The 26909-nt window shown below is 38.4% G+C and overlaps 1 protein-coding gene across 2 annotated transcripts in view; it reads right to left on the reverse strand.

Annotated features, from left to right (window-relative positions):
- Positions 1–436: 436 nt before the first annotated feature.
- The window catches only part of TOX3 (TOX high mobility group box family member 3), a 72088-nt gene continuing 45615 nt past the window's right edge, over positions 437–26909 (reverse strand). The window contains exons 2-7 of one of the 2 annotated variants that reach the window (XM_065734252.1): positions 25671–25736; positions 21536–21787; positions 7567–7836; positions 6007–6234; positions 4745–4825; positions 437–2267 (exon numbers count right to left, since the gene is read on the reverse strand). In XM_065734252.1, the coding sequence (XP_065590324.1) occupies positions 1527–2267; positions 4745–4825; positions 6007–6234; positions 7567–7836; positions 21536–21787; positions 25671–25736 (1638 nt within the window). In that variant the 3' untranslated portion in view covers positions 437–1526. Of the gene's footprint in view, positions 2268–4744; positions 4826–6006; positions 6235–7566; positions 7837–21535; positions 21791–25670; positions 25737–26909 lie in introns of both variants that reach the window. The other variant, XM_065734251.1, reaches the window with a different exon arrangement.

Raw genomic sequence — 26909 nt, forward strand, 5'->3', positions numbered from 1 at the left:
ATTCAGCACGAGCCACAGCCTGCGACAAGCCGGGGGCGCACAGGCCCAAGGCAGCGGTTGGGCCTACAGCAACAAGGGCATGAGGAAAACCCCAATCTGTGCTTATTTTCATCCTTGAGTGGCTGAGACAGGTTCCCTACCCCGTTCCCACCAGCAGATGCAACAGGGGGCAGGATGAGTGCTGTGTGCCATCACCTGCTCTCACCTCAAAGCCATGAACTGCTCAGAGGAGCTTCGTGTCACCCTCCAACCTACAGACACCACAGCTGACCACACAGACCAGTACCTATTTACACAACCTGGGCGATAAAATCAAATCCAGAAAGTGGAATAAAGAGTCCAAGAAAGCAGTTTCATAAGGAAATAGTTCTGTTGTTGTGTTTTTTTTTCCCATCAAAGACTTGTGGCCCATCGGTTTTACTGAAATGTGTTTATTCTATAGCAAGATAAAAGCATTTATTTTAGATAAGCAAAATACAAACAACTTAATTGCTGCTATCGTAACTCATAAAAAAGTATAAAACAGCATAAAAACACAATAAGCAATGTAGCAATTAATAATTCATGTTACCAGTGTTTACATTAAAGCCTCATTTATGAAAACTTTACAACACATGATATGAAAACTTACAACTTTTAAAGAAAATATTTACATTGATTATTCGGTCGTGGAGTTTCTTTTAAATATTCTACTGGTTCTACAGCGTATTAAAAACTTGCATTTTTCATCTTAGCTTTTTGTAATAACAGCCTTAGTTAAGTGCATTTCCCTTTTAAAAATACAGTGTATTAAATCTGAAACTCATCACTTCCACACAGAATATAATATCCACATTTGTTCTGTAATCAGAATTAACGTAATAGGGTAACTGTCAATATATATTTTGTTACAAACTATGGTAGGTTTACTGGGAGAAATGGAGTGAAAGGATGGATCAAATATTGAAGTTCAGTTACTTGCATTTGCTTTTCTGAAGATGTTTAGGACAGAAATTTAAGAGCTTTGGCAAAAATCTGAGACTTACTCTATTTTTTTTCATGACAAAAAATGCCATCAACTAACTCATGTCATACAAGTATGACCGTATGAAATCCAATCATCATTTTACAGGTAGTTACAACTGTGCTTTAAGGGCTTCATGAGTTCATACTGCCTTGAAGTGCATTATTCACTTTTAGAGAAAGTATCTGTAACTCTGAAAGGCCGTGTTGCAGTCATAAGGTCCAGGTATTTATTAGGCCATTTGATTCACATATTGTAGGTAAAGCTTAAATAAATTAAAAAGGCATCACATGAAAGAGAGCACAGCTTTTTTTTTTTAACAAAATGATTTATAGTCAGCTAAAAGATGATACACAGCTACATTGTAGTTCTTTATTGCCTATCTAATAGACACTTTAGAGGATCATTTGATCTGTTATGCATCCCTGCATAACTACCATCAACAATTTACAGTTTTCAGCCAAATATGGTTTACCCCTACCCCCTCCATCAACACAAAGCGATGCTGCAAGATCGTTTATCTTCAGAAAATACTGACCTGTGATAATACTTGAGTCTGTGTCTGAGACTGTATTTGTGACTGGTGCTGCTGAGGTGCTGGCTGAGGGCTCCCAATGGCAGGGATGGGAGAAGTGATCTGAGAGGCTACTGGCGAGTGCTGCTGAGGAGAAGGCTGTGACTGGTGTTGCAAATGCTGCATCTGCTGCTGCTGCATCTGCTGAAGCTGTATGTGCTGAAGCTGCTGTTGCATTTGCTGTTGATTAATTTGCTGCTGAAGATGCTGCTGCTGCTGCTGCAAATGTTGTTGCATGTGGTGCTGAAAATGCTGTTGTTGCATTTGTTGTTGTATCTGCTGATGCATTTGATGCTGGTGTAGCTGCTGTTGTTGCATCTGCTGCATCTGCTGCTGCTGGAGCTGCTGTATCTGGTGCTGCTGGCTCTGCATTGAGGGACTAACTTGAGATGAAGACGGCGTTCCCACCATGTTTGTTCCCATAGAGCTTATCAATGGAGCTGCAATGTTTGTCGGCATGTTTGATGCAATGGTAACAGAAGCCACAATCTGATTCATCGGCAGTCTCATGGTCAGAGGTTTGGGAGCAATTGCTCTGGGAAGGGACTGTTGAAGAGTTTGAGGAGATGCTGATACTGTGGCATGTTGAGAGAGAGAAGTATTCAGAATAAGAGAGGAAGACAAATTTGTGGATGCCAACGTTTGCTGCACAGAACGAATTGTCTGGGCCTCAGCAGACTCTGCAGCAGCCTATGTTAGGAAAAGAAATTAAAAAAACAGTTATTGGTAAAAATAGACATCATCCTATATTGAGCTTAAAAAATCATCAAAATCCATTTCTGCCCTCTCACATCTCACAACGTGCTCAGTGGAAAGACTGCTGTAGAGAATTTGTCCAATTATTACAATAGTCTATTTAGGAAATGCAGTTTAAAACCTCCTTTGAGTTTCCTGTTTTCTTCATCCATTATAAACTTTTACCATCTCAGTTCTTAGTTATCCTCTCTCAGTACCTAAATCTAGCTGCTCAGTATATGCTTAAGAGATTTTTTTAAGAGAGTTTGACCTCATCAAATGAAGTTACTTTGTGCCCTGAATAAAGAAAACTTTGTTACTGTCAACATGGAAAGAAAAGTCACAGCTATAGGGAGACTTTTTCATCTTTTGTTTTCTATCAGGAAACATCAATCAGCAGTATGAAAAAGGTCACTGATCCATTACATTACACCTTCATCTGTCTCAGCACAAGGTACACCCAGCTCTTACTTGGATTCCAGTTCTCATGCAACAAACTAACTTGTGCCCTGGTCCAACATCAGAAATTTGTAGTACCTCATCTGGCTGAAAGAACTTAAACAGTTTCTATTTATAAGTTAAAAAAATAAGATTTAAAACTACCTGTTCTGAGCAGAAGCATATCCCACTGCACTAGTTATGATGACATGAAAGTAATGTACAAGCACCAAAACATCTCAAACAACTTTTAGATTAGTTTATTGTACTTCTTCTACAGCATCAAGTCCTACGTATCTTCAGCAGAAAGAAGTCCCAGGGAACATTGGAAAGGCAGAAGTCCAGACTTGCTGGAAGCAGCATGCCCTGCTTAGGGCGTCCTGCCTAATTCCAGTGCCATTGAGCTTTCTGATGAGACACACCTGCAGGAAATCTTCATTCTGAGGCTTTCTGGTATCCTTGATGATGTAGTTCTATCAGTATGTTTAAATATACCGAGTATGTTTCAATTAGGCACAATTAAGCACCAAAAGTATGGTGCATAGCTTTATACATCTGCAGTGTATATTACATGTAATATAGTTGCCTAGAATTCCGTTAAGGTGACAGAGAGAAAAATTCCCAGTACAATAAAATGACATATTTTAGACATTTACCTTAGAATGCAACAAATCTTTCTCAGAAGTGCTTATTCTGTACCTACTCTCAACAACACCCTTCAACACAAAAGCTACAGTAAGGACATCTTAAGCTAGTGGAGATGAATTCTGGACATAGAGCATAATTTGTACTCAAACTCTTCTCAGAGGTCACTCAGCAGCACAACTCCCACGGATTGGGGGGCTGGGGAGAGGGGGTGGAAATATGATCTCTATTGTTTTTGAATGGGAAACTTAGGACTGACAAGACAAATTCCCTCAAAGGTACTTAGAATTGCTGCTACCACTGAACTTAGCATCATGATATTAAAGACTGAAGACATTATCTACGTCCTAGAGACAACAGAAAAACACAGCTTCTCAACGCAAGGAAAAGAAAGCTTTCAAGAATGCAAGTCTAATTTCTGTTCTTGTACTTCTAAGCATTAATTAAACTATGCAGCAACTTTCTGTACTCTCAGTACTTGTACATTCCAATAAGCACTCCCTGGAACTAGATATCATCGGTTTAGTCTATCGATTTCTTGTAATCAAGGGCATTTTTGTGGTTGATCTTTATGAAGTGTTATTAGAGAAATGACCACCTTGATTTCCTCATGTATTTTAGATGGACACAAGCACGTTTCCATTTGTAGTGCTCAGAAGCAGCAGGCATACAATCAGCCTTGTGCTGCCAGCTAAAAAGGTAAATTCTCAAATCTGAGAGCAGAGCTTTGTTTTCTTCACGTGAGTTTCATGCTAAGCAGGGATCTGCTCTAATACTCAGCGTGGCTCGCTGCCAGCTAGTCCATTTGTAAATACTCTCCAAATTCAGAGCCACCATACACATCTTTTCCCCCTCACCTGCACAAGAAATACTTAAGTTTTGCCATACAATAACTGCTCTCCAAGCCTAAGCAAAACAAGTCTGTCTTTTGGGAAGAAGCACTTGAGGAAAAAAACCCACAAAAACCGAAACAAAAGAACAACAAGAACAAAGAAACAACAGCAAAAACCAAAAAACAATTCTGCAAATAGCCTGTAAGTGTTATTGTCAGAAGCTAGGCATATTTTTCATGACAGAACTTTACTTCTGTAGTGAAGTGCATTATTTTTCTTCCCAAGATAATGGAAGATGTACGTTTAACAAAATTCTTGTTTGGTAATCATCACAGTGCCATTAAACAGAACGAAATTTCTTGGCAGTGGCCACACAGGGTTCTAGCAGCAGCACATCTTTTAGAATTGTATTATAGAAATCTTAGCATTCTACTTTCATGCACTCCTACTCCCATATTTAAGAAAAAACATTGCCAAAAACTAACTTGTATTCATAGAAAGCATTATCAGGCTTACCTTGGAAACAAGGCTTGCTCTATAGGCCGCAAGTGCCTTTAGGTATTCTTTTTTGGCAGCTTCTGTTTTTCTTTTATATACCTATTAAAAGAGACCATAATTTCACAAACTTCAATTATCAAGAAGTTTTTGCCAGAATGCTCTCAGAATCACTTGCAACAAAACTGAAAGCACGGATCAAAAATCTGAAAACATTTTATGAGGGCTTTTTCTTCCCCGGAAGTTTTAAATATTCCTGCAGGTGGCCACAGACTTTCAGGTCCACTTGCTGGAATGTCACCACAACATTTGTCCATTTGTCATGCAGAAAAAAAACTGCTAGAGCAGCCAACTGTTTGACAAGACCAGTTATGCACACTTCATCTTCCTAGGAAATGATATTTTACTGTCACTGAGTATTTCAGGTGCTGAAAAGTATTTGAAGAACTACAATGTGACCAAAAAAAAAAAAAAAAAAAAGGAAAACGTGGTTTGTAGAGTTTTGACAATTCACTCCCCAGTGTCAGAGAATCCCACAGAGCTTCAGCAGAGCAGTTAAACAAAAAGTGAATAAATCTGTATTTCTAATCAACAGTACATTTAAAGTTCATCCTTAAATCATGATCATCATCTGCTAGATATCATCATCTGTCAGACTGCTAAGTATGACTGGGAGCTGCACAGTCAAAAATCAACAGGCAAAGAGCCCCAAAGGATTTTTTTCCAATCTACGTGTAGGAGTTACATGTGTATAGCAAGAAGAATAACCCTCAAGGAAGAACAAAACTCATCATTCTGTACCAATTTTGAGTTGGAGATAACATTTCACACACAACATTGTAATGAGGCACAGAGGACTGGCTTCAAAGGTTTGAAATCAACACGCTTTGTAACAAATTCATAAAGCAGATCAAAGGAAATGGTAAATGTGCTGTACCTTCCCCTTTTCTATTCTAACTTCTGATTAATAGGAAATAAGAGCTTTGAAACGAGAATCATCAAAAGGTGGTCTTAAACAGGACTCCAGGACGGTATCACTTGAGCCTTTTATAAACTGCCCTCTAAAATTTAAAGACAAATACAGTAACTGAATACAACCTACTGACTCTCAGAACAAAATGCTTTTAGATGTCAGATCTTCAGCAAGTTCAAAAATAAATGCAGCTCTGCAGAGCCAGAGGTCTATATCAGCAACCGGTGTGCTCACTCTGCTCCAAGGATTTTATTTTACAAGGAATAACTATTTTACTTCTTGTAAAACACCCCAGCATCCATTTTTTTACCTGTTTTTGTTCTTCTCCTAAACTGTCCCACATAGATGCCACTATTTTTGAAACCTCTCCAAACGTAGCATTGGGGTTCTGCCCTTTAATTGCAGCTTGTGTATCCCTGAAGAAAAGGGCATATGCTGACACTGGCTTTTGTGGCTCGTTGGGATCTTTCTTTTTCTTCTTCTTCGGAGTCTTGGGCTTCTTGCCAGAATCTGGGGCAGCTCTTTTTTCTCCAGTAGCCTAAGAAACAAGTAGTAACAGGAACAGTCCACATATGTGTGAAATGTAAGGTAGAGGAATTCTGAATAATTATTGTCAATCTGGCTTATTAATGTATGGATAAAAATTCCTGTGTAGGTAGCATTTTGGAGAGTAATGTTGTGCGAGTCTTTCTCCCACGAAATAGCACTTACTCTCACTCATTCTCATCAGAACCACTGGAACTAAATACCAAAACTATTACCACTCACTATAAGCATAGCTCAGGATCATTCCTAGAAGCCTGACCTCAAAGAGTACACCATAACTAATTTCTATTTAATATATACATATATATGTATTCAATCTGTAGTGTGCTTTGAGGAGGTAATCTACGTTTTCCCATTAAAATGCAATTTTGGCAGTCAAGACTCAAAAGACAAGAGCTTGGAGGCATTTCCTTATTCCCAGTCTAAGGCTGTCAGATTAGGCATGGGTCAGGGTTTAAAAAACCTTGCCCTTTAGGCAAGAAGCAGCACCAGTTCTGCAGTATCTACCCACATGCAATGAACCACCCCTGTGCCCACCACCTTCTTCCAAGGCTCCTCACAGGGGGTTAGGTGCTCACGCAGCAGCATCCCCACACCTACATTTCCTTCCACACTGGGAAGGGGAAACCTTTAGAGCAGCACTTCAAGAACAGCCAATACCCCCAGTCCTCATTTGCTCCTCATGCCCCATACCCTTTTCTTCTGGACTACACATAGATTGTTGCAGCAAGGGGATAGTGTGGCTGTAACTACATTTCTGTGCTCGTTTAACTCTGATATTTTAAGAATCCTGTATGGAATCTTCTTTCCTTATACACGACTTCCATTAAGGTAACGAGAAAATCTTTCATAGAGCAATCTGAATTACCCTGTATATATATGCTATAACATTTTCCTTTTGTAACAGGTTAATTTGAAGTAAACTGTAAATTAAGTAAGCTTTCAGAAAGAGGAAATTTTTTTTTATTTCTGTTTAAACACATTTATATTTTAAATGACTCCAGAGAATATAAAAATGAATAAATTCCCAGATTTGAAGAGTAAAGAGATTCGCCAGATCTATAAAGTCTAAAATGAACTGTGAGTGTATTCAACTGCAAACATGTGAACAGATATGTATGTTATAATATCTATTATGTTGGAGATATCATGGAAGCTTCCTAAGTCAGAAGCTAAACAGCAAATAAATCACATAGCTCACCATATGTTAAAGCTTACATATTTTATATGACCACAATGCAGCTGGGACACTATTGCTACATCCATGAAAATACAGCATACAGCTGTGTAAAGCTTATTCACTGCTACGCATGGAATAACTTACTCTATTTGATTCATCTGCATCTTCTTCATTTATAGAGCTGGAGGGGGAAGGAGTGGCTGATTTACTGGCAGGAGGGGAGGGAGAAGTGTGTGGCAAGTTGGTGCCTCCCAGATTTAGCCCCAGCTGCGCACTTAGCTGGGACTGGTTAATGGTGGTGAGCTGAGAGGGAGTCATAATTCCCGAGTGAGTAGCATCCGTCATGTGGACAATGGATCTCATAATCAAAGAGTGGTCTTGGCGGTACTGTGACACTTGGGTGTGACTCTGATCCTAAAAGAGAGTGAAACATTATTTAGTCATTAGCATTAGCAAGACATTTTCAGCGACTCACAGAACTGACACTGTCAACTTCCATTTTGTTTGGTCTCTTTTTAACAGATCAATAAACGAAACACAGCAACAGTTACAGACGCCTCAGATTTTGCTTCTCCCTTTGCTGGCTTTTGTTGGGTAACAAAAAATGTTATTTCCCTCTTTTTAAGTATTTTTTTTTCTCTTGATGCTGTGCAAATATCCACAAAAACAACTGGTTGACTGATGACACAGGGAAAACATTGCAACAGAGTAGAGACAAACTGCTGTCAAATGCAGAAAGCAAACAAAATGGGGAGGGAGCCGGGAGAGAAAAGGCATCTTCCTCTGACATTCAATTATTCACAGCTGTTACCAGTAACAGTAGTAGGTATAAAACAACTCTCTTTAAAATAACTTTTAAATCCCCTTCAGACAAAGAATGTTGCCCTGACACATCTTGAGTGCAGACACAGCAGCACACTGGAGAACTGTTCAAGTAATCCTAATCACTCCTAAAAACCCCTTTTTGCCAGCACCACACAAAAGTATACATTTTTATCTTTAATCCAACAATCAAACACATGTGGAAGTAGCACACTATGCACCCACTTTATTTTTTGTACTTCATGCCTCAGAAACTCAAGTGTTTGCGTGTTTTTGTCTCTGCTGCTTCTTGGGGGCTAAAACTAAGTCATCTTCCCCACCTACACAACGTTTATCACAGTTGTAAACAAAATGAAGTCAGACCCCAAAGGTAGAAGTCAACTAGAATCTTACTACGAAGAACTCAGTTTTGTTATTTTAAACCACACGCAGATCAATAGACACATAAAGAACATTTAAACAGATTTTTAAACCAGCCAGTAAGTAGGGAGAATAATTAGCTCACACATTGATTGAGCAATTTGGCCAATCTATATCCACTGTTCAAACAGTCAGAACCATGGGAAATAAAATAGATTTTGAAGACTTTTGTTATTAATAACCCACAATGCAATCAGCATCAGGTACAATAATCCTTAGTGAAATACCACAGTAGAGAATTTCAATGCCCGGTTCCAGCATAGAGCCCAACTGACCTCCACAAGGCATTGTGCCTTTTCCAATGATCTCAGATTTTAGTTAGAGTGCTCAAAAACCTGCACCAGCATTGAGGTTTGTCCTGAGTGACTTTCCTCTTGATCCTACCCCAGCAGAGGCAATGGGCTCAGTGCTCCTAATGCCTCCTAGCCAGGCCCAGTGCAGCAGTATGGAGGTGCAATGTACTTGTAAAGGAAGATGCATGCCCTGCCTCATCTATATATTGTTGTCCCTGTTTCCTGTAAAGAGCAAGTTAACTGTACATGTTCATAATCCAGATCCTATACTGGGTCTTATCCTCATTTTCCCCTGCCTGCCAAGACACTGCCAGCTCAGTTCATCATCAATACTGCAACCACATCCCTTTTCTTACTTTAGAGGCTTTTAATATTTTCAGCAAAGGAGTGTAGTTCCTCAGAGATGAATGCCTGTGCCAAAAGTGGAGCACTGATACAGAAAGATCAAAACATCAGACTTACTGGCTGAAATATCCATTTGCTTCAGGGCACCCTTCTGTGAAAATTTACTACCGTTAACTAGAGGGTCATTTTGATTCAAAATTGTATTGGCAGCGGCATCTGGAAGTCATTCAAAGTATTTTTAAAAGGATATCACTTTCTGCATATTAGCCCATTCCTTTCTAGTTTACAGGCATTGCTTTATTGCATTAAGAAAAAAGTGTGCTGCTAAAGCAAAGGTGGAGATCATCAGAATTACCTCCTCTCATAACAATCAACTTCGATGTTTTGCACACAGCACTTTCATAGTGGTGTCTGATGCCTAAAAGGCCTTTGCCCTCTATTGTTACACAAAACAGGCCTTTTTGGCCTTTACACTGAGGCAAAAAAATATGATGACACGGGTTACAAGCGATTTACTCCAAGTCTTGTCATTTTGGTTGCATCTGTGATTTTATTGAGACTAAATTCTCTTGACTTGTACTGACCCAGAATCTAATTTTATACACAAGCCCATGAATTCTTAACTGCCCCTTATTCTGATACAATTTGATGCTTCTGTGTTTATTTTAATTCCTGTTTTTCGTTTCTATATTTTTTCCTAATTTGTTAGCTATTTCATAAATCTTAAAACAATTCACTGAAGTCTAGACATAGAAACAACAGTACTTTGTAACTGACTACCTAGCACCACACAGATAAAACCTATTATTTATATATGTGAAGAAAAAGATTAATATAATTTCCAATCTCTTTTCATTTACATCTATGTGCATATTATAAATATTAATGAGCTGTTTTCTGCATTATGAATTCGAGTTGTTTGATTAATCAATATTTAAAAAAAAAAATCACAATGAAAAGAATAGGAAATTCATTTTTATTTTGTGGCTTGGTGGTGTGGGCCTCTGTAGCCTCCAGAACCTGCAGTAGACCCTTCAGACATGGAAGCACAAGTTGTTCATATCTGTATAGCAGTGCCTAGCAAGAAGGCATGGGAGACAGTCAGTGAAGTTAGATAGTCACGGAAGTTCACAGCATTTGTGTGGAAACTCTGAGTATTCAAAATCTATCTAAGGAGGAACATACAATCAAATAAACAAGTTTTTCATTCATTTTCTCAATACTTATTTTTTCCCTTCTATTACAATGACCAGTAATGAACCAAAAAGAGGAGCATTTCATTATTCATGAAATGTTTAGCAAAAGAATGTTGAACACCAAAAGCATATCATGGGTACGAATGGAAGTACAATTGCACTAAAGCATCTGCTAGACACTCTAATTACATTACCACATGAAAATTGAAAACTGAAAAGGCAAAGCTTGTCCAGTCAAAATAATCCACCAAGAATATTGTGAACATTTTAGCGAATTTGGCATACTCATTTCTTACATAAGCTTAACTGGAAGTAGAAGGGATATGTAAGTATTATACGCGTTTAGGATTTTCATAGCATAATGCAGAAATGACAGATCAGTGCTTAAACAAATTAATGAGCTTCTTCAGTGAACAGAATCATGTGTTGAGTGTGCTTGATCTGCTTTATTGTTTTGAACTAAAGTTAGGCAAAACTTGGTGATTTTCACATAAAGCCAGCCAAAACTCAACCTCTTGTTTACTCGACTTAACCACCTAACAAGGACATAAAGGGTGGAAAGGAAGAAAAAAGAGAAATTACTTTCGTAATTCCAGTGACTATTTCAGATCTCTGCTGTAATCCTACACGAGTGAGACAGTATGTAGGTTTATCATTTTTTTTCACCACACTTGCATATATTGAAAAGCTCCCATTGTGAAGACTTGCAGCTTTTGATGTGAAGAAGACATCATCAAAGGCATGATGAGGATATCCATCCACCCTACTCTCAACTTTTCTAATTTATTTGGATAGTCATTCCAAGAAAAGTCCTATTTAGTCGTATTTAGATGTCATGCCAAAGGATATGTCACAAGGCACATGCCAAGTACATAGCTTATTTTATGTTGACTCGTAGAAGTATTAAGTTTTCAAAATTTGATAGAAATTGCTCAGCAGTCAGTGGAAGGCAAACAGAATAATGGGATTAAAAAAAATGAAGTGTGAACTCAAACACTTCAGTTTATACAGTGTATACTTTTAACGGTGTTTTGCAATAATCCAGCCAAAGTGACACATACCACTGATATACAAACAGTAGCAAGCCGTGACATCTAGAGATATCCTGACTTCCTCCTGGCAATTTGAGTATCATTCAACCAGTATTAGAACATTCTGAGCGATAATGAAGATTAAAATCAAAGCCCACAATATTCAATCATGTAAACAAGCAACATCTCCACTAGGATTCTTTCTAGCTGCGTCAGACTTGAGCCCATAGAAGTGCCTGCAAGAAGACACAAGCGTAGGATCTGACCCTAAACTACTGCTTGAACCATTTTTTGAAGGGACGTGGTTAAGACTGAGATAAATCTGTCAACAAGAACAACTATGCAAAAGCTAACATTTATGTTTATGCTCACTGTGCCCTGGTTTTGGAAGTTGACTTAAAACATTATGTATTCTTTCGCCTTAGGAATTTGTCACTGTCAATGTAACATAAGCTGATGCAATATTTTAAAGGATAAATTCAAGTTGAAGCAAACGCACTGCAATATGAAGAGTGGAATCCTCAGTTGTCCCTGTCTATAAATTACTCCTGTTACTTATGGGCAAGTCAGCATATCTCTAGAAGAAATCCTCAATACTCTTTTCATCTGCAAGTGAAATAGAGATAAAATAATCCATTAAATCTAAATTTTTAGAAGATTGGAATTCACTGCCAATCAAAACAAATCAAACTAACAAGATGCTTTTCTCTGTCAGAGATTAAATCCTTACTTAATAGAATATAAAATAGTTGCACTTGGTACTGCCACTGTTGAAGAAGTATCCTACCTCTTCTCTCTTCAGCTGCTGCAATCAGTAATGATCTGTCAAAGCACACTTATCAGGAGATTGTCTACAAGCAGCAGCTTCTTTTCTCTAGCAATGAGAAAACTCCCATGTTTTCCCCTGTGCCTCTGCAGTAAAGTAAACCTTACCTAATTTAATTCCCAAATAAAGGCTACAACAACAATCATAACATGTCAGTTTAGAAAAGAATGTCTGCAGATGGATCTAAAAGATTGGTTGGTGACAGAAGGCTTATGCACATTCTGCTGCCTGAAAGACATGAAGAGTAAGCAATCTCCCAGTCTGCGTGTTTCCCTAGTCCCAATACATCAGAAATTTCTGTTTTCTGTTCACACAGAAAGAGCACAAAGCCAAGAGAAGGGATATGAAGAAAGAAAAAGGAATAACACAAAGGCCCACTGATTTATTCCTCAAAACTGAGTAACTATCTCCTTTTCTTTTGACAATCTCAGATGCCTGTAGAAATACATCTTCCTGGAAATTCACCTCTTCCTATAGGACAGAATTGGCTACCATTTCCAAATTAATTTACTATGTTTTCTCTGAAACCTTCTAATCTACCTCCCCTAATTTTGCATCCCTTCCAATCTTCTCTTTCAGATCTGATCTGTGACCAGGTTTGCTGAGACCCAACTGATGGACACAATTTGTTCCAGCTGCGAGAGAGCTGTGTCATAAGTTGAAGTCATTTCTTCCATGGAAAACACCTGGGGAGCAGCAGGAGGAGCACACTTTGGCCAGCACCATAGACACATGGGGAGTGGCTAGGGATCCACCATGCTGACATGGTCCCTGGGCCTCTGCAGACACCAACAACCAGACCAAGAGATAAAATATTTTTCTCTGAAACACTCAAAATTCTTAAGCAGGACATCCAACCAGCCTAGTGTGAAACCTTTAATGGCTTGGGAGCCTCGTTCTTAACCATTTACTTTCCTGTCAAACTGCACCTGTCTGAAAGGCCTGGCACACTCCTCTTGTCAACCCCAAGGCGGGTGAAGGTGTCAGGCTTCTTGCTGGCCTCAGTTGCATGCTGAATCTTCTACTCTGGGATGACCTCTGCTCATGCAGATGGACATCATCACAGGCTTCCTGTAGCCCAAAACCATCCACAGTGGTAGATACCGATGCTTTAGCATCATCTAATCCACAACTTGTTTATAAGACTTGTACCATCTTGCAGATGCTTTTAAAAACAGATATGCCGCTCATTTTTTTCCCAGAATACCTGCCACACTTTAAGCCATACTGAAACACACTTCTCTTGGACAAGTGATCCAACAGCATGCTCACAATACGCGTAGCTCAGATCACAGATCTGGGCTCTGATGAGATCAGTATGCTGGCATGAGAAGCTTCTATCCAAATTAGCAGTACAAGCTTAGATCTGCTCTGTTTGCAAACAGAGAAGGCACATTGCAAACAAACACTGGATAGTTCAAATGCACAGTGTCAGATAAGTGCTGTTAGCAGTTTTGTTACAACCTCTGCAACTCCAGGTGCTTGAGCTTCCAAATCAAAGGCAGACTTCAAAGGTCCTTATTATGCAGCAAGCAACATGGAAAGAGAAAAAAAGCATGACAACCAACAGACATAACCAGAAGTAACACAAACGGTGTAGGGAACCTGGCGGGGGGGGAACAGACTTGGGTGGAACATGGCATTTGTTTGTCTAACAATTGCTGCAAGCACTTGTAGCTATGTACTGGGCTGTTTTGCTTTTGTCTTTGGGAATGCTGTTGATTTCTGTTTAGTTTAGGCTTTTGTTTTGTTTTTTAAGCAAATCAGAAAACTATGCCTCATCATCCATCCTATTACGAGAGTGAAACTTTTTTCAGATACCTGGAAACATAGAATAATTTAAAACTCTACAGATACTTAGTATTTCTTTACACCTTGAGAATTTGAGGTAGAGATTGAACAGGAGGTCAGCTGCCCAAGAGAAAACTTGGGTGGCAAGAGCTGAGAACAGGAGGAATTTCAAAGAAATTTTTCAGCTGACCCAAGCATAAGGGTAGCTGGACCCAACAAAGCTTCTGTCCAGGTACAACACACTGATACCAGCTTTGGTATCTGCCTTGTCTGGCTGAAAAAGCAGAGAGAACTGTTTGCTCACGCTGGATTTTAAATGAAGGAGGCAGAATAGATCAAAGCTGTGGCCTAAGCTTAAAGTTCAGCTGATATCCACAGTCATTTGTGTCCACAGACCTTCTGAGTTTACTTCTTACAGTTATCACGCATTCAGTTTCTGTTCCAATTCCTGACAGCAACCTGGGGGGTGTAGCATCTTCCATGTATTCAATATGGTACCTCCCAATATTTTCTGCAGTTGATGGATCTTGATGTAGGCATTATTAATACATAGCAGTCAAATTCTTTCCCCATATTCACGTATTTTTTTCTTTCTCCATGCTGAAGTCCCTCATATATCTGGGTATGTAATAACCTATTTGCAGGATTATTGTTTTCTCTTAGTACCAGCAATACCTGCTATTCAGATAGGTGTCTTCATCAATAGCTGCCACTGTTTCCTATGGACAGTTCTCCTCTTGTGGTTACCAGGACGTGAAATATAATTCATGCTGACCAACAGACTATGAATAAAGATTCAGTTAAAGATTCTGTTCTGCTCTGAATTACCAACTTCTGAAAAGAGCGCCAGAATACGTTTCCTTCTCTGACCATAACAGCTCATTAACAGATGGTCTATTGTCTCCCTATCAATGAGAAAGGAGAGAAGAGCACGTCTCACAGAGCAGTGACTATATTATCCACTCTGAGCATTACAATGTCATTGAGGACATAAGAATCTACACACTATTAGAAACTCCATTATTCAGTGCACCATCAGGCTGCACTGCCTCCATATCACATTGAAGTTGTAGTAGTTTCTGTACAGAAGCTACTGCTGTCTGAGGCCTGTAGGGCTGCCAGCCCACTGTCCATTTCCTCCTGGGGCCGTATGAAGTGGACATGTGCACTCTCTGACACTAAACATGCACAACTACACTGTTTGTTATAAAATATTTAACCAGCCACTAAATAAATAGAAAAATAAATAAAAAATAAATAAACATTCTGTAAAGACTTCAAAGCCCATCAGCAGTGCCCACAGCTCAGATGCACAGTAGAAACAAGCCCATCCCAGTGCCTGCCCGACAACAGGCACCAAGCTGCAAAATCCTAAATGAGTCCTAAAGGTCCAATTTCTCAAAGCATCAGCCACCACTTGAAAGGTTTGGTATTTGACCAAATGTCACCAATTAGAACCATAAGAACATTACTTCATTTGTGTTTGCTTAGTTTTGAGATTATTTCTTTCCTGTTACCACAAATTATTAACAACAGCAATGGTAACAGCTGCCATTTACGATGGGAATGTCTGATACAAACCAGATTAACACTGTTGATCTGAAACCTGACTTCAGTATTCCGCCCTTTTTCAAAGGAAAAATACAGATAAGAATACTCTGAAGATAATCCCTCTTTCTAGTAAGAATAGCTGCAATCCCTATAAATGAATAATTTTAACCTTTCAAAATTAGTTGTATGTTTTGTATTAAAGATGGCAATAAACATGTTTGTAACAATAACAAGGGCTTGTTTTAATAGGCTGTTCCAGGCGTTAAACACACTAATGACCCATGAAACAACTGCTTCATCAGGAACACATTAAACAATGTTGTTATAACACTGTATTAATTGAAAGCCTACTCCATACTCTCTAAATATAAGATTACAGATTGAATATTAAAAGAGAGATTTACAAAGTAGTTCCTCTATAAGGGGAAATTAAACATAAATTATAGGCATGCAGGTGAGTAGAGAAATAGCTGTCTCGTGCCAATTCTAAAGCATCTCCTTTAGCTTTTATTCACCATATTCTGTTAAACTGTTCATTGAAAAGTTAACTTAGCAATTTCAAACTATTTTGAAACATCAATAATATTTCTGCTGCACACAGCCCTCAACAAGCTAGCATTTGCAACTCAGATCTTTACAGCCACATCATTGAGCTGTTTATTTTAAAAGTCTGCTTAAAAGAAAAACAATAGCCACCATCACATCTTTAGCTTGAGCACAGTGCCACTCCTGAGTAGTACTGTAATTAATGATGAGCTTATTCCACCATGAATTACCCTTATCTGTGCAGAATCCTGAATGCTCTTAAAGCATTGCAATAGTTATAAAATATAAACAGGCTCAAATCTTCATCAAATAGGGAACGTTTTATCTAGCAGCATAAGTAATGGAGGGAGTAAAATACATAAAGTTATCAGCCTGTTTTTGTAACATCTGTACTTTTATGAATAAAGAGAAAAATCAGACTGAAAAGAGACAATTATTTTACTGTCTGTTTCTTAGATATCAGAAAGAGAATTTTGAAATTCATCAAAGCTAACCTTCTGTTATGTACAACAGGCTAAGCTGAAAAGAATGTTAACAAGTTCAATTTTCATTCAATCAGCACTACTGCTCTCTGAAATGTTTCATTGCAGGAAAGAAATAAAAATAATCTATATGGTAATTATGAGGATGAATCCCCCAGTAACTTTCAGCTACATGAAAGGTCAGTTCTATTCAAGATATTTTATCAGTCCCCTGCACATACTCCTGTCCTGTCATTTTAAATCTGAACAGCATTTTATTTTCCCATTTACAGCTACCTGCAGAATTAAGTACTTAAGCCAAATAAGAAAAAAAAAAAGTAAGAAAAAAAAAAGAAATGTTGAATGCTGGCAAAGGCTATAATAGCATGGAGATAAATCGTTCAGCTGCTCTCTCTCAAGCCTCTGGGGCTGCAGATTTTTCTTCTCCTGGTGCACTGTGGGTATTCAAAACTTGTTCAACATGATTTCATTTCATTTCAGGCACTGCCTGAGAAAACTAAATTACAGAATCAATCATACAGAAGGTCAGAGTGAGACTTCATTACAAGTATTGCATGCTTGCATGAATATCTTTCATTTATGACTGACCCAATATGTCACAATAGCTGTCTAGTAAAAATAATCCACTTTCTGAAATTGATGTACTACTGATGTCAATGCTACTCAGCAGGCTGGGCAGATTATAGAGAGGTGTTAAAAAAAGGAACCCTCAGGAGCACAAGTTGTAGTTTTATAGAATTGCCACAGTTTGCAGATTAAAGTATTTTTTTTTCTATGGTCAGCTCGGGAGAAAACAGAGCATTAATATAAAATACTGGGGGTTGGTTTTTGATGAGGATGTTGCTTTTGATTTCTACTTTCTATTCAAGTGTTTATAGGGATAATATTTGCATCACATAAATCCGTGTATTATTCTTTGGAGTCAAATGTACTTCAACGCTTTGTTTTTCAGTGATTCATTTTGGAGTATAGGGATTTTATTTGTATGTTTTTTAAATAAGAAACTTAATCCCCACTGCCTCAATATTATCTCCTTTTTCGGTTGCTTTTTTCTGTTTTTAAATGTAGGAAAATGCCATTAAGTAAGATAAATGTGTTGTGCTTGCTGCCAATAATAATGAAGTTAATCAGCATTGTGACAAAATGTCACTCTTTCCTTTGTATAAATCAGCTCCTGTGTATCAGAACTTCCTTGTTCTTAATAGTATGAGCAATTGTTCACTCATCAATACAAGCTTTTAATAATTGCTAAGCCACATTTATTCTGTGAACAAATATCTCTCTTGCACTGTGAATGAATTTTTCAATATAATACTGCACAAAGAATATGTTAAAGAGAATTTTTTCTTCTTCTTTTTTTTTTCTCCTTTAGTCTGCCTTCCTGTGGGAAATATGTGAGATACTTGCAGAAGTATTATGAAGTAGCTAGCCAACTCCATACCCTGAGGGAGACATAGGAAAACCTTGACATAACCTATTTTTAACCATGCCTCTGGTGATTCTGCATTCAAGTTTATAGGTGAACATGTCAGGTAGTACATAGCAAAAAGCCAAAGACACACAGTATTAATCATAATTCTGTCCGAGCACATTTTATTTTTTCAACATTTGTGATTTAAAATCTCATGACATTTCTTGAAGGTGAAATTCTACTACTGGACTTTTCAACAGGATAGGACTATATTTATCTAAATTAAATACTGCTTACAGTAAAGCTCACTAATGCTTCACAAGATAACCAATAAACTCAGTACAGTTCGCATTAAAATAATTCAAGTTTGTATTCAGCTGAAGAAGCTTTAGTGATTAGCAATACATTATTAATACAGCCCTTAAATAAGACCATCCTAGTATTGCTGGATAAGAACACTGTTCTGGAAGTGTATACGAACATCATAATTATTTTACAGCCCCATCTTTAGTTCTTTCAGATATAGTAAATTCAATTGACCATGAAATGAAATTTCATAGTCAGAATGCCTCCTTTACATTTTTTTTTTATTGCCGTAATAAAGTTTTTATAGCTCCAAGGCAAGGTAATTCATGAAATGTCTAATTTAAAGATGAATTCTAATATTATTAATAAATATTTACCAGTTTAATAAAGTGCACATTTTTCACATTAAATATGATACACAGTTTTCATTTTCTATTTTTGAAATATAGATCAGTGGCTGGAAAATTTGAGTATTGAGAAGCATTATGTGAGCTCAGAGGAAAACTACACAAGGACTCTGTCAGTATTCTTAAATTTCCTGATGTTACCCAGCATTTACGAGCAGAGGAGAAAAAATATTACTGACTACAATGCTGTGGTGGGGGTCACTCCATCTCAAAGTATCACACAAATCAAGCAGTTGTCGGGAAGTGCTTGACACACAACCCTCCCCATGTTGCTCCTCCGTATCAAATCCCACAACTCTTCATCAGCTCTCTGTGACAAAACTACACACAAGTCCCAGAACACAGCTTTGAAATGGCAGTCACCCCAGAAAATATCACCAGATTATGGTACACAAAGGCAGGAGCTCCTCTAGGTCTTCTTTTTGACCAATGTGGGAACAAATCCTTACCACTGGAGGCAATGTAAACCCTTACTCCTGGAAGAATAACATACAGTGGAAGCACACAAAACAAAAAGGCCACTCTAGGTCAGGTAGAAAACCACCTGATAACACTGAAGGGACTTGTGCATGTAACGCAAGGCTGATCTAGCTTATGGCACTTATTATATATTCCTGAACAAATTTCTTTGGATCCAGACTACACACACTCCATTGCTTCAGTTTCCAGGCATAACATGCTTGACTCTAAGCTTTTATTATTTTTTCTGTCTTACCCACTCGACATATCACCCAACACATTCAGGGCATACAAAACCCCATATCCAGAGAGATCTGAAATGTATTGTATCCTTCATGGCCTGATTCAGGCAGTCTCTGCTTTGTGACTGCAGACATGATGGACTCTCTATCTCCTAAATAGTGAGCAGCTTTAGCTTTTTTTCTGTATTAGCACTAGCTACTCTCCATTACCTCAAAGGAAACATTAAAATTAGCAATGAAGCTAGAAGCCTGAAGAATCCCAGATAAATTTGCTGTGTGATAATTTGTAATTCTTTAATTAATTCTCACTCACCAGAATAATAGAGAAAGAAAAGATTTACATGAAATTATAACATGACAACACAATGACCCTTATTATAGTTCAGTAGCAAATCTATTTTCACTTCACCAGATTTAGGAAAAGGTCTATGGAGTAGCTAATCAGAATAACTACAGCTGATGTAAAATATCTGTTCAAGCTAATCGTTCACCCTGGCTTTAATACCCAATAAGAAACTCATTCTAACAGTAACCTTTGAGTTTAAAATGCTAAATATGATCAGCTGACTTACAGCTATGTCTCACACCAAGCACTGACAGTGTTACTGTCCAAAGTATAAGGAGCCTAGGCAGGGAGACCCTCCAAAGCTGAAAGGGGAATGTACCAAGAAAGTGGAAACTGCCCTTATGGAACGTCCCTCCATGACCATAGCCAAAGAGGATGGATAGATTCTGGAGAAGTCTTGATACAGCTTCACTTTTTATTGTCTAATCACCAGGAATGACCAGTTGAATTAGCCTAGCAGACCCATCACTCAGTCCTATCCCTGGCAAGACCATTTCCCCCCTTTCTGGAGGGCTCCGGTGCAGTCCAGAAAGATAGACATCAGCTCAGCCTGCCACAGTCTTTGATCAACAGGAGCTCTAAACAGCAGAAAGTCTTTTCATGGCTCTGAACTTCTGAGTATGATTCAGGTAATGCATCCCTACGTGAGTTGTAAAAAAATAGATTTCCATTTATAACTACTTAGCCCATGGAGTATACAGAAAATTGGGAGATATACATAGATACTTCTGGTGGCGTACTGTGTCTGGCTCCCTTTCTAAGCTACTCTCAACAATGTGCCTTCAGAATATCCTGCAGGCTGTGAAGTGTGGGTCCTACACCTGAAATGTAAATAACTGTTTACATGGTTGATAGTGATAAGACAAGGGAGAATGGTTTTAAACTAAGACAGGGGAGATTTAGGTTAGATGTTAGGAGGAAGTTTTTCACTCAGAGGGTGGTGACGCACTGGAACAGATTGCCCAGAGCGGTATTCAAGGCAAGGCTGGATGTGGCTCTGGCAAATTTGGTCTAGTGGTTGTCAACTTAGTCCATGGCAGGGGGTTGAAACCAGATGACCTTTGAGGTCCTTTTCATCCCAGGCCATTCTATGATTCTATGAAATATTCCTTCTCGTGCTATAGTACATTCTGGCTAACACAATGGTCCTTCAACTCATTGTGCCAATTATAAACTGTAAAACAAATTCTTGAAAACTGACAGGAGAGAGGTAAATTATGCCAACGAATACAGGCTTCCAAGTCTGTTCCCAAAATTAAAATTCTATGTTTATAAAGCCTGAGTGCTTTTTTACAAGAGATCTGTTTACAGACAGTATAGCATTGTGCTGTACATTAACAACCATGTTTATCTTCCTGAATCCACCAATAGTAAACCCTTAAACATTTGCCAACTGCCTTAGGGAACTGAATAATAGCATATCATTGTTCACTGTGCAACACTGACAACATGTGTCATCATTCATACAGAATACGGCTGCACACAATGCAGAACATCGGCAAACGCTCGGTTGGACCACAGTACCAAGAAATCACACATCTCTTTGGAGAGGTCAACTAAAACTGATACATGATGCAAAGCTATATTATTATGCTTTGATAGACAAGATTTTGCAACTGAAACACAAAACTGAACCTACCATGTGCAGTCCATTGCTGTGGATGACGCCATCTTGTTCCATGAGATTTCGGGATATAGTAATGGAGGGGAGATCCAAGCTCTGAGGGGGAAACTGGGGTGTAAATTCATTTCCTTGCGCTGGTAGCTGGTCGCCAAGGCCCTGAAAGGGCAGCAGGATGTCTGCCATCCCCAGTGAAGGGTCTGACTCTGGCGGGGGTGTGATAGGTGGGATTTCAAACTCCTCATCCCCCAGGCTCGGTGTGTGGAACGTCTGCTAGAAAAGGACAGGACAAGGCAAACCACATTAGGGCACACTCTTCTCACCAGCCACATTTGACCAATCATTCAAGTCTTGCTTTGTTCTCAAATGCAATCTCAATACACAGGAAAAAATAAAAAAATAAGTTTCATATACTAAAGGGGTTTGTGGATCATTCTGATTAAGGATTTAAGTCTAATTATCATATGGTTTTAATAGAGTATCAGTATTAACAGTTTTTTAATGCGTGCTTAATTAGCAACATCTGTCTTTGTTGTTAGTCTGAGTATCAGCTACACTGGATTTGGCTGTATAACAAATTGCCACTTTATTGATATGTTAGCGAAATAGCACAAACAGCTTATATTGCTCTCATGCTTCATAAAATACCGACAATTTTGTAGCACACACACAACATTAATTCAGATCCGACCATGCCACATCTTTTGTCTCCTTTTTACCTTCTTCATAAACGAGAAATACAATAATTCTGGTCCACAGATCTTTTCCATCCCAAAAGTGCAATGCATCCTTCTACAAAATTGTGTTATAATTTGGAAGAGAGCAATGTACGAAACAGCTCTGGTGATTACTGCAGCTTTGTAAAGCCAGCCAGCTTTGTTTAAACAGTAGGTTTGTTGCAAACCAAACACCTGTTAAGATGCCTTTAGCAAAACATTTACTGCCAGTTATCTTCAGTGTCTGTGCATGTTCGTACACGTGCGTGTGTATGTTGTAGAGGATCTTTATTCAAGCAGAGCCTGTAACTGGCTTCAGCACTGCTGACTTTTATTTGGGAAACAAATGAGCTATGCTTATTCAAATTTCTTGTGAGTTAAATGAACTTTCATATATTATTTCAGGTCCACTGCTACTTGATAATAGAAATCCAGTACTTGAAATTAGGCCATTTTAAATGGACCCAAATCAGGACTGTCTTGATCAAACTGGGCAGTTGGCAATCCTAAAATAGGCACTCTGTCTTGTTCTGGACATGCAACGCTGCTCTGGGATTTGTTTGTTTGTATTAGTTCAGGATTCTAGATGGGGGGGGGGGAATTGTTTTATGTATTATTTACATTGTTTGAAAGAGTGACTTAATGCCAGTTAATTTAAAAATGATATGTTCAGTGAAAGATCTCATTAACTGCCGCAAATTGTCATCCTTCAAACTGTTAATGATGATATAAATTAATAACCGCTTGAGAGAAGATGGAAACCGAAACACAAGAAAAACCTTTGCTTGCATATAGAACCTGTCAGCTGTCATTATTGGTCTCGCACCAGAAATGATGAGGTCCCAGACTGCTGCAGTCTGCAGTACCGTCAGCCCTCTGAGATGCGAGTGCAATGCTGTAACTTAATTCTAGATGTGAAGGCTGGGCCTGGATGTTTGACTCCGCTGTATCACAAAAAGGTGTTAATTTTTTTCTCCCTGTAGATCCCTTAGTCCACAAACACAAAGGATGGATTGGCCACAAGAAGTGGTTGGCTAATGAACGTAACCCTACGGCTGCATTTGCAGTTATTTTGGCACTAATGTGGTCTAGTAACAGATGCAACTGTAATTTGTGACTCATTTGCTACCCCATTACTGCTTAATGAAATCTAACATATCACATTAACAATACGGATAAACACTCATTCTTGATATGTGGCATTTGGCTGTTTTCATTACCACTGTAATTAACACTTGAAATATTATTTCAATAAATATTTAAGGTGCTTTAAAATGGGTCGTGGCAATCATGACATAGAGACAGAAAACATAAAGCAAATGTGAAGCTTCTTAGCCTGAATGTGCTCTAGGATTACACTCTTAAGGCATTATTTACAGGAATAAAATGGGCTTCTAGCTTTTCTAGCTTAGTGGTGCTCGTGCCCAAAATGCTAGCGAGAAGTCTACAGTCGTGTTAATGTAAAAACACTATAATTAAATCCATTGTAATACAGTAATTGCAAAGTTAGGTTCATGTTTTAATGCAAGTGCTAACACTTAATGATATTTTCATTCCTTTTTCAAGCAAAAGGGTTCAATGAAATCAGTATTATAGTGCATTTGAACCTCTCTTTACTTGTCGTATTTATGAGATAGTAGTAATTATAAGAATTGGATCTTCTTTCCTCATCTAATAGAACAGATCTAGGACATCTGTGTAAATATATAACAGCTAGAAAATAATACTCTATTTCACTTAGAGAAAGCATGTTGATCTTAACAGTCACAGATTACTAAAAAGGGAATATAAATTGATGAGTACCAACAATTTTTAAATGCAAATTTAATTCACACAGTATAACTTTTCCAAGTGTGTATGTATCTTTAAAAAAAAACATATCAAGGACCCAAGAATGAAGATGAAATGGATGTAATCTAAGAAGAAAGAAAGCCCCATAGTGAAGAAGTCTTAAATCCGAATCACTAGGCTATTCAGACCACAGAAAGGCTCTGAATAGTACACAACATAGGATTTCAGAAAGGTGCAGCTATGCCCAAAAGACAGTCGAACGTTTGTGAGATTCATCTTACCAATCACCTTTTTTTTATGTTATTAACTTTTCAAATATTTATATCTTACACACTTTATAAAAACACACAGACACAAAAACTGTGAGCATGGTTAAATGCCATCTGTACTGAAATGTTCAAAACATTTGTTCCTTTTGATAAAAATGCAAATCTGGAGAACTGTTGTATCAACATATAACAGCCAATGTCTGACACGGTGAATTATCACAGCTGGAATTAAATTGTCTCTGAACAGCTGCTGGCAGCAGAGCTTTCATCAATGTTTGATTCAAATGTAGGAAAGAAATTCTACAGAAAGAAACATCATGTTGTCATTACAGATGGGGTTTGTGTTCATTATCACAAATAACACTGGAGCTAGTGCCAAACAATATTCCCTTATCTAAGCAGTCTTGCAGGGTAAAAAGAGATGGTGACCATTTTATAAGTAATTCATAAAATAAGACTCTTAATTCCGACCTTCATATTTATTGTTACACTTTTCTACTTGTTTTCTCTGATATCACTTTTTTTTTTTTTTAAATATATGTCTAGAATAACTGCAACTAAATTACCACTTTCAACATGTGAAGCCTTTAGTGCCCAGGTTTCAACCTTCTCTTATGTCCGAAAGATCATTTATGGGATACACTCAATATAAACATGGACTTATTTACATTGTCACACAGACTACGAATGCTTCTTGCACTTTCCATCCTTCCACATCCTTTGGAATAAATGTTGATTTTAAGCAACAAGCAGAAGGTGTTCCTGTCTGGATCTGGGGTCAATATTAGCATGTTGACGGACTTCTAGCTGGCTGGAGGCCCCCCACCATAACAACAAATGCATGCAGGACAGAGCTGCCTTACCTCCCTTTCATCTCCCATCCCAAAGCCAGCAAGCACACCCCCTCAGCTCCCAGCCCAGGAAGCCCTCACCAGCCCAGCCCAGTTTTGTTCCCAGTCGTGTTCCCTTGTGCAGCACACATCCTTCAGGAACAAAGTTATGTTTGTTCTTCTAACTTAGCTGACTATTAAGAACCCAAATTAAAATATTTGTATCTATAGCAGAAATTAGCACATTAGCTAGGATTGCCTATTACTAAGCTTGTTTATTTGTTTCCTTCTGTTTATGATTTTTTTTCTTATATAAAGCAGCTTTGTTTCTATTGACATGCTATGTAAGTAACAGCCTTACGGACAGCTAAATTGACTAGTAATGGAGAGCTGTCAAGTTATTTTCTTTCTCATTAAAGTCTTTATTTTGTGCTCCATAAAACACACAGAAATTCAGCCCTTCACTCTTTACCCATTCAAAGTCTGTTAAATTATCTAAGCAAACAGTAGAATATAAGCATAGATTAAAAAAAAGAAAAACATCTACCTCATTTGCAGCAAGAAATGCATTATTTGCCTCTGCCATGTTCATGTAGTTGTTATTGTTTCCAAACTGAAAGAAAAATAAATATTTGGATTTTAATGCATGCCACCATATCCTTCCACTTTCCAGCATGGAGAAAGTTTTAAAGAACAAAAACACAAGATAAACAGATAAGGCATCATTTTACACATACACTTCGAAATCAACATTAGATTCCATTTAACAGCATTATGATTATTATATACTCTGCATCCCCAGGCCTGTACACAGAATATCTCCAAGCACATTTCTTCAACTTTCTGTGTAGCACTCCACAGTCTTTGAAAATCAAGGGTCCGTTATTAGTACACTATACCCCAGAAAAAGCATTTTAAAACTGCTATGCCTCTCCTGATGTGCATAATTATATTTTGCAGATGATCCTGATCTTGAGGACAGCTGTAGCTAGAAGTAGCTGCTGTATTAAATGAGATGAAGAAGGGGAAGAAAGAACATCTGCAACATTGCTTTTAAAATCCCATTCTTTCTCCAAAATTAAAAGGCCAAACAGTCCCCTTCGTCCATCATTCATTCCAGTTAAGCTCCTGCTCCCAGCGAACCTGAAGGCCAGGAGTTTTGCCCATCAGAGATGTGCCCGAGGCAGAGGTGCCGAGAGTTTTGCTCGTGCAGTGCAACTCCCATGGGGGCGAACAGGAAGAACTCAACAGATGCCATCAAGCCATATCCTCCCAACGCTCAAGTATGAACATTTGTGACTAAGCCTAAGTACTTTTTCTTCTATAGACTTATTGCAGAAAGGAAGAGATTGTCAGCATTTGGCAATAGGCACTGAGCATGCCTTATTCCCATAAAAGGCACTTCCAAAAGGCAGACAGGTGTCTGGAGTATTTACTTTAAGGAACAGACCACAATTGCCACACAGCTACCATATAAAACACTAAATCATAAGCTTTCACATGTTTGAGTTTCCAGTCTGGGGCACAGCACAAATTGCAGGGGACCCAGTGAGAGCGAAGCATTGCCAACACGACACCTTGCCCTGCTGTGCTGCCACTGGCTCCACACACAGCAACTCCCTACACTCCCATTTGTGACTTCTGCCGAGCAGCATTTTTCATCAGGCTTTTGTTTTATCTTGCCAGACCTTGCCAAAGAAAACAAAACAAAGCAAAAATCACAACTCTTCCCAACCTAAGCCAAACAGCAACAAAAATCCACTCCAGCCAATGCCACCAGCACAAG

This window comes from Cyrtonyx montezumae, unplaced genomic scaffold (genome assembly GCF_038088225.1).
Source record: "Cyrtonyx montezumae isolate F1298 unplaced genomic scaffold, pur_monq_1.0 scaffold_17, whole genome shotgun sequence".
NCBI lineage: Eukaryota > Metazoa > Chordata > Aves > Galliformes > Odontophoridae > Cyrtonyx > Cyrtonyx montezumae.